At 40.7% G+C, this 13,694-nt stretch overlaps 1 protein-coding gene across 1 annotated transcript in view; it reads left to right on the top strand.

Moving 5' to 3' along the window:
- The window catches only part of RAPGEF5 (Rap guanine nucleotide exchange factor 5), a 159,441-nt gene that overhangs the window by 37,462 nt on the left and 108,285 nt on the right, over positions 1-13,694 (top strand). The window contains exons 6-7 of the mRNA XM_074150165.1: positions 704-770; positions 7,303-7,351. Of these exons, the coding sequence (XP_074006266.1) occupies positions 704-770; positions 7,303-7,351 (116 nt within the window). The remainder of the gene's footprint in view (positions 1-703; positions 771-7,302; positions 7,352-13,694) is intronic.

Below are 13,694 nucleotides of genomic sequence, written 5' to 3' on the forward strand. Positions count from 1 at the left end.
TTTTGTGTGGCTTTTTCCACATGGGCCAGACTTCTGTGACAGTTTCTAGATGGGTTCCTCCTGCACTGCCCCACTTCTTCAAAGACACATTAAGTCTCTCTCTGTCTTGCGAGTAACTGTCAAGACAACCTAATAGTGTTCTCAGCCATGGCTGTAGTTTGCTAATTTACGGCTTCTTGCATGTATTCTTTTCATTGTCACATTTTTTTTTTTTTTTTTGAAATTCAAGCTTCATGTGTCACATAATGATTTTGATGTTGTCTGCTTTTACCTATGTGAGCTTGCATACCATAGGTGTTCCTCTACACCTTGGCAAAGCTGGATGGTGGGCAGATGGAAAACTCTTTGCTCTGTTGATGGAGTATGTTTTTAGCAGAGCAAAATATGCATTCAAATAAGCAACTCTGAGCTAAGAGGGTCCTACATTCTTCAGTTCTTCATCGTATTTTTATAGGTGAAGAATTTTCTCACTGTTTTACATTAGTCAAATCAAAAGAGCTCTTGACAGCAAGGGACAAAGGGTGTACTCTGTCATTAGTGACACAATTAATTATTGTCATGTTGCAGTCATCATTTTGATGTGGAATCTCAAAAGCTCTTTTACGTTAGTGCCTGTGGCTACACAGGTCCTTGCTTTCCGGGAATCAAAAGATGTTGAAACAAAATGAAAGAAATAATAAAATCTAATTTTTATTTTTTCAAGGCCTGATCAAAAAATAGAAGATACGGCAGAGACCAATGCTGAAATTCTTGCTCGTCTCACTTCTGCGGTAAGGTCATTGCATCAAAGTTCGTACTGATCATGTTTGAAATATTGTCATGTTTTGGATCCTTTCAAATTAAAGACTTAGTCTTAGTGAGCAGGTGTTTGTAACGCAAACTACTTTTTATTGTCTTTGAAAGGAGGAAGTTTTACTGAGGTCTTAGTGTGTAATTCCCAAGCTGTTAAAATCAGTCCAAGCAAGGACTGCTGCAGCCTACTCTCTCGTAATCCATGCTATTCATGGCCCAGGAGATACCAGTTTGGAGGATCATGGTGATTTTTCTGCCAGGTAGCTTGCACTGAGATCCTCTTGGTCAAGTGGACATCAGTGTGAAGACAATGATGGGGTGGGGGGACAAAGGAGGAGAAAGGGCCTCGACAGCCCTGGCATAGGTTATTATAATCTTCTGAGGAGACCCACCTGGGAAGCCTGTGTATCTGACTTCCCAACTATATTTAGCCTCAATAAACTCCATCATAATAAACAACAGCTTGTCCTGTCTGTGCTAGATTTTGGTACATCTTGTTTATCTTGTAAGATCATTGTTCTAAGAAGCAGACAGACAGGACTTCAGAAGGTTAAGCTTAATTCACTCCATCTAATGTAATCTGTATGATGGTACAGAGCTCACCTCCAACAAGTTTGCAGATGATGCAAAACTGTGAGGAATGGTCGATACACCAGATGGGTGTGCTGCCATTCAGAAGCACCTTGACAGGCTGGACAGATGGGTCAAAAAGAGTCTCGTGAAGTTCAACAAAGGGCAATGCAATGTCCTGCATCGGGAAGAAATAACCTCATGCTCCTGTACGGGCTGGGGGCTGACTGTCTGAAAAGCAGCTTTGCAGAAATGAACTATTTTATTGCTGTAGCTAACTAGCTAAAGAAAAATTAGGCAGTTGTGTCTCCAGATGGCCTGAGACCCATCTATTGCCATGGTGGCGTCAAAACGACTGGTCTTTTCTCCTGCATTTTCTGATTTTCCACAAAACTGTGCAGGCTCTCTATAATGATTTTCTAGGCTAACCCTGGGAAAAAGCTGTAAGACCAGAGAGAATCCTCCAAATATTAACATCTGTGTATGAATTTCTCCATCTTACCCCTCCAGAATATTGCTTTTCCTCCATACAGGAGACTGGGTTCTAAAGTACTCGCTATGAGTTTATGCAGAGCCTTGTTTGAACCCTGTGCTTCCACCACTCAGCAGAGGGCTGGACGCACCAGGATACAGGTTCTTATATTTTATTAATTTTTTTTTTGCTGCCAGCTTCAGGATTTGTGTATTTAAAAAAAGAGTTCTGTGAGCAGGAGCTGGAAACCCAAAGTGAAGGTGTTAGCCGTGACTGGAAATGTGTTCACACTGTCTTGATTTTTGGCTCACTGAATGTTTACGTATTTTGTACGAATCAAATCAGTCTTCCTTGAAGAATTAATAATTCAGAATCCTGTTCACAATACTCTTCAGAGCAGTGTTTCAGAAGTGAAAACAGACCAAAAACCTTACTTCCAACCCAGCAATAAAGCAGTCAGAGATCAGAGTTGACTTTTTTTGTACGTTGCTAGGTTTGGAGGTTCAAATCCCATCAGTGTTGATAGTACCAGTGTCTCCTCTGCCTTTTTTGTTTTTGTTTTTGCTTTTCTTGTAATGGAACAAAACATTCTGTGTCAGGTCAAAAGGATGCTTCTGTGTCAGCTTTTCTTTTTGGGATTAAATTCCCAAATTTTCAAAACTAAACTGATTGTGAAGATCCAGCCCAAGCAACACTGGAGGAATCTGTGTGCCTAAAATATAACTCACTGTTTTAGCATCTGAAAGCGCAGGAAAAGCTGTAAGCACGCGTGCATGTAAGGTCTAATTATGTATTTTTGTAACTCTGTAAAAGCTCTTGCTGTTGCAGAGGGTGGAATTCACCTCACCTAAATACAAGTGGCCATATGGCAGGCATCTACATCCGAGCTGGCTTCCCCAGGTGCTCCTTACGGCCAGGGACCAGAAATAGGCACTTTTAGGATGATTCATTTTGAAAGTCCACTTTAGGGAAAAAGAGTCCTACTTTAGGCTCAGCTGGTAAGGTATGGACTGTCTATGAAGGGGTTATAGAGGGACTAGCACAGACATAGGGGCATCTGTACAAGTTTGGTGAATTCTTCTCTCTACCTCTTTTTCTTTACTGTAGCCTGACTTACTTTGTTGGCCTTTTTCTTATTCCTTATTTCCCGCTGCTTTTTATTACCAGGTGGTGTTTCCCTTGTAGAGTTCCACTTTTCACATTCACTGCACAATTTGTGGTGGGTTTTTTTTTTTTTTTGATGATTCATCCAGCCTAGAACTGATTAGTTAGGGAAATGCACTCTTGGTTTTAAACAATGGTTGTGGGGATTGTAGAAGATAATAGCGATAGCAGTGGTGAACGATGCCAAGTCAGAAGGGCAGCGGGGAAAAAACTGCAGAGGTTTCTTATCGTCTTAATTTTTTTGCATAATGTATGGAATACACCTCTTTTGAGAGCAGAGTCAGGTACAAAAGATAAGAAACTAACTTGTTAGGGTCTCATTTTTTCTTTATCCTTTATTCTACAATGGAAGAAGCAGAGTCAATCAAAATAACTGAACAGACCCTATAGAATTATATGCTCATATCATATGCTCCATTACAATGAGGCACTGACAACACCATTAAACTTAAATTGTAAATGCAGCTGACGTGCAAACAGTGCAAAGTGCTATTTGAAATACGTTTGCGTTGGATATTATTTTTCGTCACGGATCTTCAAGAAAATGCAATGATTACTCCTGGGTTTAAAGAGGCATTCCAGAGCTGTCCTGCATTCCATGTCATCGCCCAAAGAACAGCTTTATATTGAATGTCTTGTCTGCTAAAACCAGAGCACAGTGGGATGAGTGTTTCCATTGCAAAGCTCTTTACCTTACCTTGTGATGGGACAGAAGAGAATATCAGGGTGTTAATGCAGTGTATCTGGGCAATACAGTCTTCTGGTACTTTAAGGCGTAAGCCAATACTACTTTTATTTAAAGCCCATCAAACTATCATTACTTGCGATGCAAAAATGTGAACTAAACTCTTTTTCAAATCCCTGCTGTTTAGAGCTTTCTGTTGCAGGATTTCATTTTGAGATTCTGTAAGGATTGCCATTTTGTGTCTAGATCTGAAGTCCTATTTCACACATTGAATACAGTTTCACAAAAGACTACTATAGGCAGAAAAAAGAGAGGGGAAAAAAGTATAATTGGTATGCGCTGTGTACTAGATGCACAACTGTGTCTTCTATGATAAAACGAGCAGATTAAGGGATAAGAGAAGAACAGTAGTTGTCATTTACCTTTGAAAAATCTCTACCTCTGTCCTTTGAAGATGAGAAGATTCACCATATAAATATGCCATTTGTATTTAGTCAAGCAGAAGTATATGTGGGTACCACTCTGTATGCACACTCTCATTCTTTAATATTGCAAAATGAAAACTGATTTAAGATGTGGTAACACACCAACAACACACTCAAAATGTTCTCTTTCATGACTCAAAATGTTCTCTTTCAGACTTTCATAATATTTCTGTAAATACCGTGTGGTAAGCTGGCCTTTAAACTGGATGAGTTTTGACATCTGCAATGCTACTCAAAATGGGATACTATTTAGATAGTGTTAGCTTTATAGCAACAACATATATGTATAAACCAGTTTTTTGTATTTAATACCTCAATTTGTTATGGTAGGCGTAGCTCTTGTTTGAATGTGTATTTTACTTTGAGTGCACATTATTATCTTCAATGTGATGTGCAACTATCGATTTTGCCAAACAGGCAGTAACTGAAATCCTATTAGGAAGAAGTATGATAATGTGTAGCACATGTGCAGTGAGGAATGAATGTTGCACACCGATTTCCATCAGTGTAATGACGCATAGGAATTGCATGTCCAGCAGAGATGTCAAGTGCATTTACGCTAAAATAGACAAAAACATATAGATTATGAAATTGAGGGACACCAGGCAAATCCAGAAGGATGCTCAGCAGTACCACTTCTTTGTTATTTGAGTGAGTCCTACGAGAGGGAGATCAGACTGTCAGGATGAAGCCCTTTGATGAAGCAACGTTTGCTTAATATTAAGACTAGAGGAACAGCTTTTTTCTCTTGCCTTAACTGAAGGGTTTTGCTCAGATTAAGTAATATGCCAGCTGCATTCCTGGCACACAGCAAACAATGAGATATTTTGCATAATATAGACAAAATACAGAAAACCAGCCTTTTTATTGCCTGTGATGTTAGCACTGTCTTCAAACTTGAAAAGTGCCACTTTATAAGCAAAAGTAATACTGCAAATATAACCACAGGATGACAATGACACAAATGCTGCTTTTTCTTCTGAGAAGATGGGTTTTTCTTTACACTCGTGGAGAAATTTGCATTTTTCAATTGTTTGATTGGGTTAATTGGTATGTTTACAACTACTGCAGAGTGTAGTGTCTCCTAAGGCTAATCTTGAGATAATGTATCTATTAAATGCTAAAAGATAAAGATGAGACATCAGTGCACTGTTTCTCACTGTCAGTAACCTGTGAGAATAGACCAGGATCGGGGCATCGACATTGGTACCTCCTGCTGAGTTTAATGAAGGGAGAGGGTCTGAGCAGTTTAGCCATGAAAAGCTGTGGTGGTGTTATTCAGAAACAACTTGAGCTTTTATTGAAAATCCCACTCTAACTCTAGATAGCTTGTATGTATTATTATAGTGTGTATTAACTGCTGCAGGCAAGGAAGCACACAAATTGTTTTTCCACAGAAGAACTGCTCTTTCCCATCTTACTTGCAGCTTATGCTTACATTAACCATGATTAACAGTTCTCCAGACATGGGAATGAGTGTACAGGAAGGAAGGAAGGAAAGGTAATTCTGCCAGCTTGCACAATTGTGCTGGAAAAAAGGACGACATTTAAGAAAACCATGGCACTGCCTTCATGTTTTCCTGCTTGGAGTGGCAGAAAACTATGTCCCCCTCAGTGGGGCAGCATCAAGGAGTAGAAAAGATCTTTGTACCTTGCAAGGACAGCAAAAAAAAGCTCCTTGGTCCTTTGCCACAAGGGAAGGAAGGATGCAAGCAGAGGAAGGATGTGGCCTCCTGTATGCCTGCCTTCTGCCACATGTAGAGCGTACTGCTGGGTGGCTGCTGAGTATCCGATCAGTGGATGCTGGGGTTACCCTTGTACTGACGTGCCCTGGGTGGCTTTGTTTGTCTTTCTGCTCAGACCAGTATAATGTTAACTATTCTTTTTTCACATTTTCAAACTTTTCTTCAGAGTTGTGAGAGACGTTGACAGTTGTTAGTAATTGTATTACTTTGGGGATCCTTCATGGGCTTTGTGCCTTGTTCTGATCATACCGTGTGACTTGTGAATGATGTTTTAAATTTCCCATGCTCTCGGAAACTGGATGTCAAAACTCCCACTGCGGAATAGCCTTGAGCTTTGCATAGGTCTGTTAGACGAGATGGCTAGTATGCACTGCAGGAGACTTTGTATAGAGAGGTAAGACAATCCCTAGAAAACTAATTGGAATGTCCCATAATATTTTTTTTTTCATACTAAAGACAGGCTGTCTTGGGAAAATGAGGGAAATTGGAAGAAGCTGGGAGGTGTACAGAAGAGTCTGAGAGTGTGGATGGGGCAGAGGAAGGGAAGAACTGAGGTGTATGCAGGAGAGTGTGTGGGGTGCTCTAGGTCAAGTGCAGGGCACTTGAAGCAGTTGCAGTGGGATAGATGATGGCAGTGAGAAAAAGCAATGCACAATACAGAATTTTACTGATTAAAAAAAAGGAACAGACCTATGGAAAGAAGTGTGCGTAGAGTTGAGCTGGCTAACGGGACAGTAGCTGGTCATGTAGAGATAATAGGGAAAATATGAAGAATGAGGAAGGGAGCTGGCTATCATGGCTGGTGAGATATCCTGTAAATCTGGAAATCCAATAGCTCTTACTTCTGCGTGTTCATCTCAAGCTAAACTTTGGTCCTGGAATGCTCAACCATGCTATTAGGAGAGGTTGTTTCCTGAAAGCTCCATAAAGCACGTCGTTTATATACGTGAACCTCAGCCAAACCTCAGCATGGAGAACTCTCTTATCCTGGAGTCACACCGTAAATCCAGCATTACAGTGTGCTCAGCAGAGGCAAAGCAAACATTTAACAAGGAAAGGAAGAAGCTTCAAGTGTGTGCTTGTGAAAGAGATATGCTGTGCAAATAAATTACAGGTCAGGCTACTGAATTGCCCACTCCCTAAGGAATGTGCAGTATTTACATGAAATTAAAGTTTAAAAAAAAAAATAGTTGTCACGGAATTCCCAGCTGAAAAGGAAATAGATTTGCTAGCAAAAGTCATTGTAGCTTCAAAACCAAGTACCTGCATAATTCCACGTGCAGTTGACCACTCCAAAGGATCGATAGCCGGTATCTTACCAGTGTTGCATTTCATTTTGTTTGACCATGCCAGTAACTATAACCATCCTTTCTTTTCCTGCTATTTTAGGTACAGAGGGAACTGGCTGCTGTCATTGCCTTGAAAGCAAGAAAGTCAGGTGAGTCAGGCTGGACTTTAGAAGGGGTTTTGTAATGCAGTTCCCTTTTGTCATTTATTGAAGTACTTGAATTGTCATTGCTGTCTTATTAACATGGGGAAGCAAAGGCAGAGGACCTCATTCCTCTCTCGTTGGAGAATCTGTGTATATAGCACAATGCAATTACTGTCAAGCTTTGCTTCCCCTAGCTCGTCACATCTAATGACCTAGCTGATAAAATCAGAGTGTTACAGTTGAATGTGAACGTGGATCTTTTTCTGGCCAAAATCACTGTTTTCTCTGGGCTTGCACTTTATAAAAGAAGCTTATGTCTGTGTTTGACTTAAATGTAAGACAAACAAGTTGATAATTTTCCTATGTTTTCTTTTATGGCCAATTATATCATGCCATCTTCACTGTGTTTTACTGGCCCAGTCAGGTGTATTTCATTACACTAAAGCAAAAGGACAGCTTCATCCATGAAGGTGTTCTTTCCTGAAGACCTGTCTATGCCTGTAGAGGCAAGTCTCTGTTACCAGGGCAGTAGAAGAGGAAAGGCAAATGGGTAAATTAAAGTCTTTGACAGTATAAACATTTACAGCAAATGCTGGTGCGACAGTGAAAAGCACTGAAATATGTGGTCATCTCAGCTTGGTCAGGGTTTGGTAGCACAGCCGCTTTCAGAGGGTGTCTGCATGGCTGAGCTGGAGTGGAAGCAAGGGAGCCGTGTTTGCCGGGCACTGCACGGGAACTAACAACACCTACTTGGCCAGACCTGACTCTGCAGCCATTGAGGTCTTTGGGAACGTTTTCACTGGGCGTCTCTTGTGATCTTCAGTGATTTTAGAAATGGAGACCGCGGATCTTGCACTTTTTGAGCTATTTTCTGACCTGTTAATAATAGTGTCATACTATCTGTATCTGTCTACTGTCTATCTGTGGCTTACAAATACAACACAAAAGTTATTACACACAACACACCCACTACATACAACGTGATATGTTAAACTGGAGGCACCGAGAAGATGTGGCTGACGTATCTGCAGATATTTCCTTGTGAAACTGTAAGTATTACAAAAATACTCTAGGCACAGTTTGATGCATTTTTGTCTGGAAATAGAAGTACCCATAGGTTATATCCACAGCCATCTGTAAATGTAAGTCTGCAGAAAGTAAACACAAATCTAAGTGTGAATTCAGACCGAAATTGCTTCTGTGCAGTACCTTTGCTTGTAAAACTGCTGTAGTAGTTTACAATGTTAACACCCCTCAGCTGCTTACCCTTACCTGGTATCACCCCAGTCCCACCTGAATTATCGTGGCTGAACATGGAAATGCTTCTGCTCTAGTGCAGTGCAGAGAAAAACAGGCTGTTTTAAGGAGGGGCTCAAGGTAACCTTTAGTTTTGCTGTGAAATGGCCAAGAGTATGGTGCCGTGTACTTTTTTACTTAGTGATTATACAGTTCTAAAAAATCTCTTTCCCTACTTCTTGGCAGTAATATTCTTGGCAAATATTACTTCTGCTACTGGCAATAAATAAAAACTCCATTCCCCAAAGAATTGATTTTAACCTGAATTAGCCTCTCATTTCCTTTCAGTGGATGGCTACAAAAATGGTTGTGTCAGTAGAAAATGGGATGGTGTTGGATTAGGAATAAGCTGCAAGAGGTGAAAATGGGAAAGGAGGATGGCTCTTGGAGTCTCCTCTGTACTAGTGTAATAGCAACCCACATTGAGCGGGTAGAAATATTTCAGTTAAAAATCACAACCTTAAATAAACAAAGCTCCCTGTAGGGCTCTGAAGTGCTGACCAGCCTTTCCTAATACATTAATGTAAACACTTAAAATATCAGTTTAGATCTAACAAAAGATACTTCTTTAGTCAGTTTAACTAGTGTATGCTTGTTGTTGAAATTTGCATTTCTTTATGCCTCATCTTGGACGACTGTAAAAAATGACTACATGATCAGGCATAACTGTAAGGTCTAATTTAAGTTAATGCCTTTACTACAGTAGGAGCAGAGTAAATTGGGGTGGTTGATTATGTTTTTTTATTTTACTGCTGATGGTTAAATTCACAGCGTAGCAGTTACTGTTAGCAATGAAGCTATGGTATGCTGTGCTTGGTGAAGTGAAGCATATTTCAGAGAAAGTACTTCTGGAGCTAGAAGCCACAGTATCTTTCGAAGATATTGTTCTTCAAACCCTCTCCAAGACTCCATATAATTCCAGGAAATAAACCAACCAAGAGCAGACAAAGAATTTATTTTGGCATGAAAAGAGTGGAACATGGCTATTGGGCCGGCTGCCCGGGGTGGTTTCCAGGCTGGTGTGAACAGCGTGGGATCCTGGCTCATCCGCCCTGGGATTCAGGCGACGGGCACGGTCCTAACCTGCTGGCTGGAACCTGCCTGCGGTGGGTAATCGGTTCCTTAACCCAAAGCTTTCCTAGAGATTGGCAGCCCAAAAACCAAAGTGGTTGTGCAGAAGTTCCTATACTGTTTTTGACGGTTTGGTGGTTTTTAAATTACAGTGTTTCAAAATATTCCCTTTAGATAGCCAGTTAGCACTACCAGTAAGAACAAAAAAGAAAAAGAGTATTTTTGCTTAATACAAGGACTGTGTAATTTGTTCCTGAATTAGTTTAATTTCTGGATATACCTCTGCCCCTGGAGAGGCACTTCGCAGTGATTTAATTGTACTAGAAAAACCGGCTGATTAAAGCTTCCTATTACTTGTCTAGGACTGTTGTAATCACCGGGTTATATTGCATGGGAAGTGCTATACAAGCCACAACCAACCTCTGCAAGAGGTGAGGAGGGTCCAACTAGGAAGGTTTGCTATGCTTGAAGCGGGGAAACATCGCCTTTACTTACCAGGGTGAAACAGTTTACTTTTGTTTAAATGAAGCTTCGATTTGCTATCTAGTATATGTATATGAGAAGTAGTAATTACAACTAGTTCCATTGTTGGGCTGGAATGGCTGTTTCAGAGATTTAGACACTGTATCTACTGACAAAATGCTTTGAAAGCAAAGGTAGAGATCTGAGTCTGCTGCGAGGTAGGGCAGGGTATCAACTTCTTGCTAGTACAGGATCTGACTTTATCTGAATGTTGGCTACCAGAGAATAAAAAGTCAGTGGGGTGTGGGGGAGAATGCTTTTCCCCAAGAGGTGGTGTTCTGGTTTTAGTGTGGGGTGGGAGAATAGGAGAAACGCATAAAACTGACAGATGGCTGAAGGAAAAATGCAGAACCTGAAAAACGAAAAACTTCTATGCAGTGGAAAAGGGCTTCACTTTCATGCTTCAGATGTGTGCTGCACGTATCCCACTCGAATAGCAACGTATGAGCCAATGGAGAGGTACTTGAGAGCCCTCATGCAGAGGGAGCTCAGCATTTTTAGCTTCTTTGCAAATAAAGCTAAAAAAAGTAAAATTAATGTCTGCAATCCTGAAGCTTTGATGGACCTCAGTAACACTGTTGACTAAAAAGCACATTTATATTTCATTAGAATAAAGCTCTCATGATAAAGGTGACCTAAGAAGGGAAAATGAGCTTGTGCACTTCTCTATGGCTTATAAAAATGCATTAAAATTGTTCTTGCTTAACCTTAGAAATAAATAGATTAAGTGCTGTCTTCCTTGCTTTGGTAAAAGATCTTGGGGAAGCAAGTAACTGGAGCAGAAGATAACTTTTTTATTTTTTTTTTTAATTGTAGGCACTTGGCATTAAAATTGCTGTGTTTATACCTTGCTGGTTTTTTTGATGGCTTCCACAACTGTGCTGAAACATAACAGCAACGCAGCCTCTCATCTGAAGGTTTACAGGGTTTGGCATTTATCTCAATTGCTTGTCATGGCTCGTGACATGTTTCTTATGTGTCAGAGGTGGTAACTAACACAAGGATAAAAAGCAGCAAATAGCCTAAGGCTGGAGGCTTTAGCCGGTGGCATAGCTACACAGGTACATCTGAACAGATCACAATCTGTCAGGTAGATGCTCTGAACTGCTGTTAATCCCATCCAAAAACAAGACACCTTGACCCTAGTTGCACCCCGTGGCATCACCCAGCAAATTCCTTTAACTTTATACCGAAGGGAATTCCTGTAATTTTATTCATGCAAAGGGCCATTAGTAAGAGCGTGGCTCTGGTCCTTGTGTTTCTGAACACAGGGGCTAATTAAAATAATAGCTGACAGTATCGATGAGGTAGGAAGGGGCGACGGCAGCTTCTCCTCAGCCGTGGTGGGAGCAGCGGCAGGGCTGTGGGTGCTTCTCCCTCCCACTGTGAAGGGCAGGGCAGCCACAAAAGCCCTAGCACTTCTGTGTGTGGTTTTGCTCCCTCTTAAGAATGATATTCAGGGTTGCACAATACAGTTAGATACATTCTAGTCATGCCATTCTTAAATTGCAAGCTGTATTGATTTTTTTTTTTTTTCAAATGGGTAATTTAAATTTTATTTATAATAATGTGACTTTTGCTACATATTAACTTTTATATTTGAGATCTTCTAGATTACCTCCACCCTGTCCTGACATGTACGTATGCATATCCACCCTTCCCCTCTTCTTTTGTATTGCTTATGTCAGGACTTAGCTGCCTATGTGATTCACTTAGTATTTTTATTTTGGGGCAGACGATTCAATGTGAAGCAGTCACTGGGGCTTGAGCTTTGCCAACATGAATGAAAAGCAAGCTGTGAACAGCTATTCCTTTCCCCAGCCACTGCGCCACCTCTACAGCGGAGCTGTCAGAGCTGATTGCGTGACTCGACTCGAACACACTCCAGGCAATGTCAGCCCGGTTAAAAACATGAGAACAGCCAGGCTGGGTCAGGTTAAAAGTCCATCCAGCTCCGATGTTACTGTGAGTGATGAGTAGGGGATGCTTAGAGTTGAGAAACAGAGCAAGTACAAACAGTCCTCCTTCTGATGTGCGTACTCAGCATCTACCAGTCCGTGCTAGAGGGATTTTGCTGTACCCATACTGTTGTTAGGTAGCCCTGGGTAGACCTTTTCTCCGTTAATTAATGGAACTGATTTTTGAGCCTGCTTTTATACTCCTGACCTTCATCATCTCCTGTGGCAGCAAATCCCACAATTCATGTGTGTGGTATGTGAAAGCGTATTTTTTCTTGTTTATTTTAAACACATCCCCCACGACCCTCACTCTGTTGTGGTATAGCTCCTTGGTGGCAGAAAGTGGTGAATGAACCATTCCCTGTTCGTCATCCTACTATTCAGGATTTTATGCACCTTTGTCGTACCCATGAGTGGTCTCATTTCCAGGGTAAATCGCTCGTCATTCCTCATACCAAATCTGTTCCACTCAATGGGATCACTTTTGCCACATCTATTGTGTTATTTTTGAGATTGGGCAGCCAGAGCAGTGTGCAGTATTGCAGCAGCATGTGCTGGAGCTGGCACACTGTGAGGGTGGCAGCTTCTTATCAGGGTCAGGAGGTGGAGAGATGTGGGAAGGAACCCAGTAGGACCCTTTTGACAGCACTAAGCTGTTTTATCAGCTTAGCTAACTCAGGAAACTGCATCTTTACCATGCAGCCCTTTTCCTCAAGTAGCGCAGATCCTTGTGAGACTTCTTGGTAACTTTACTCCACAATAATTAGCAAAAACTTTGGAAATCATTATGAATTTGAATTAGGTTTGTACACATACTTGAAAATGAGATTATAGATAAATGCTCAGATGTCATTCAAGAATGGAGCAGTTCAGTATTGTGTTTAGATCTCAAACATATTAAGTACCCTTTGAATTTACAGGTTTTGTAAACAAGCAGATATACAATATCTCTGGTGTAAAATGTGCACTTATTTTATGTCACTGAAAAAGGGCATAAAGAGGGGTGAAAAAAACTTGTTTCTGTTTACAGAATAAAGCAGTGGTCATATACCAGAGAGGTGTGCATTTTCCCCTGTGGAAAAATTGATAAATTTTGAAGGGTGGGTAGTGTATTACTGTTTTTCTATGTCCCCTTATGTCTCTTTTCAGCAGGTTTATTTACTTGACTTAATTAAGGCCTTATTTCATCACAACTTTCAATTCTTCCAAGCATCCACTTCTTTAAAGTAAGGGTCAAACTTAGCAAAATTTGTGGAATGTGTGGTGTTCTGCAAGTGTTAATAATTTATCCTGGAGAAATGGCCATGCAAAATAAAGGTGAAGGAGTGTCATGATTCTGGTAGGTCTGGTAATTTTATCTTCACTTTTCCCCTGCCTATTGAAATGTGGTTCAAAATATAAGTTTCACCTTAAAACATAGCTAGAAATATTTTAAAAGTTATATTGTGCTTTGAGGATTTCATGCCTTGAAGTAAGGAAGGTAATCATGTTGGCTTCTTTAA

The sequence above is a fragment of the Numenius arquata genome, chromosome 7, assembly GCF_964106895.1.
Source record: "Numenius arquata chromosome 7, bNumArq3.hap1.1, whole genome shotgun sequence".
NCBI classification, from domain to species: Eukaryota; Metazoa; Chordata; class Aves; order Charadriiformes; family Scolopacidae; genus Numenius; species Numenius arquata.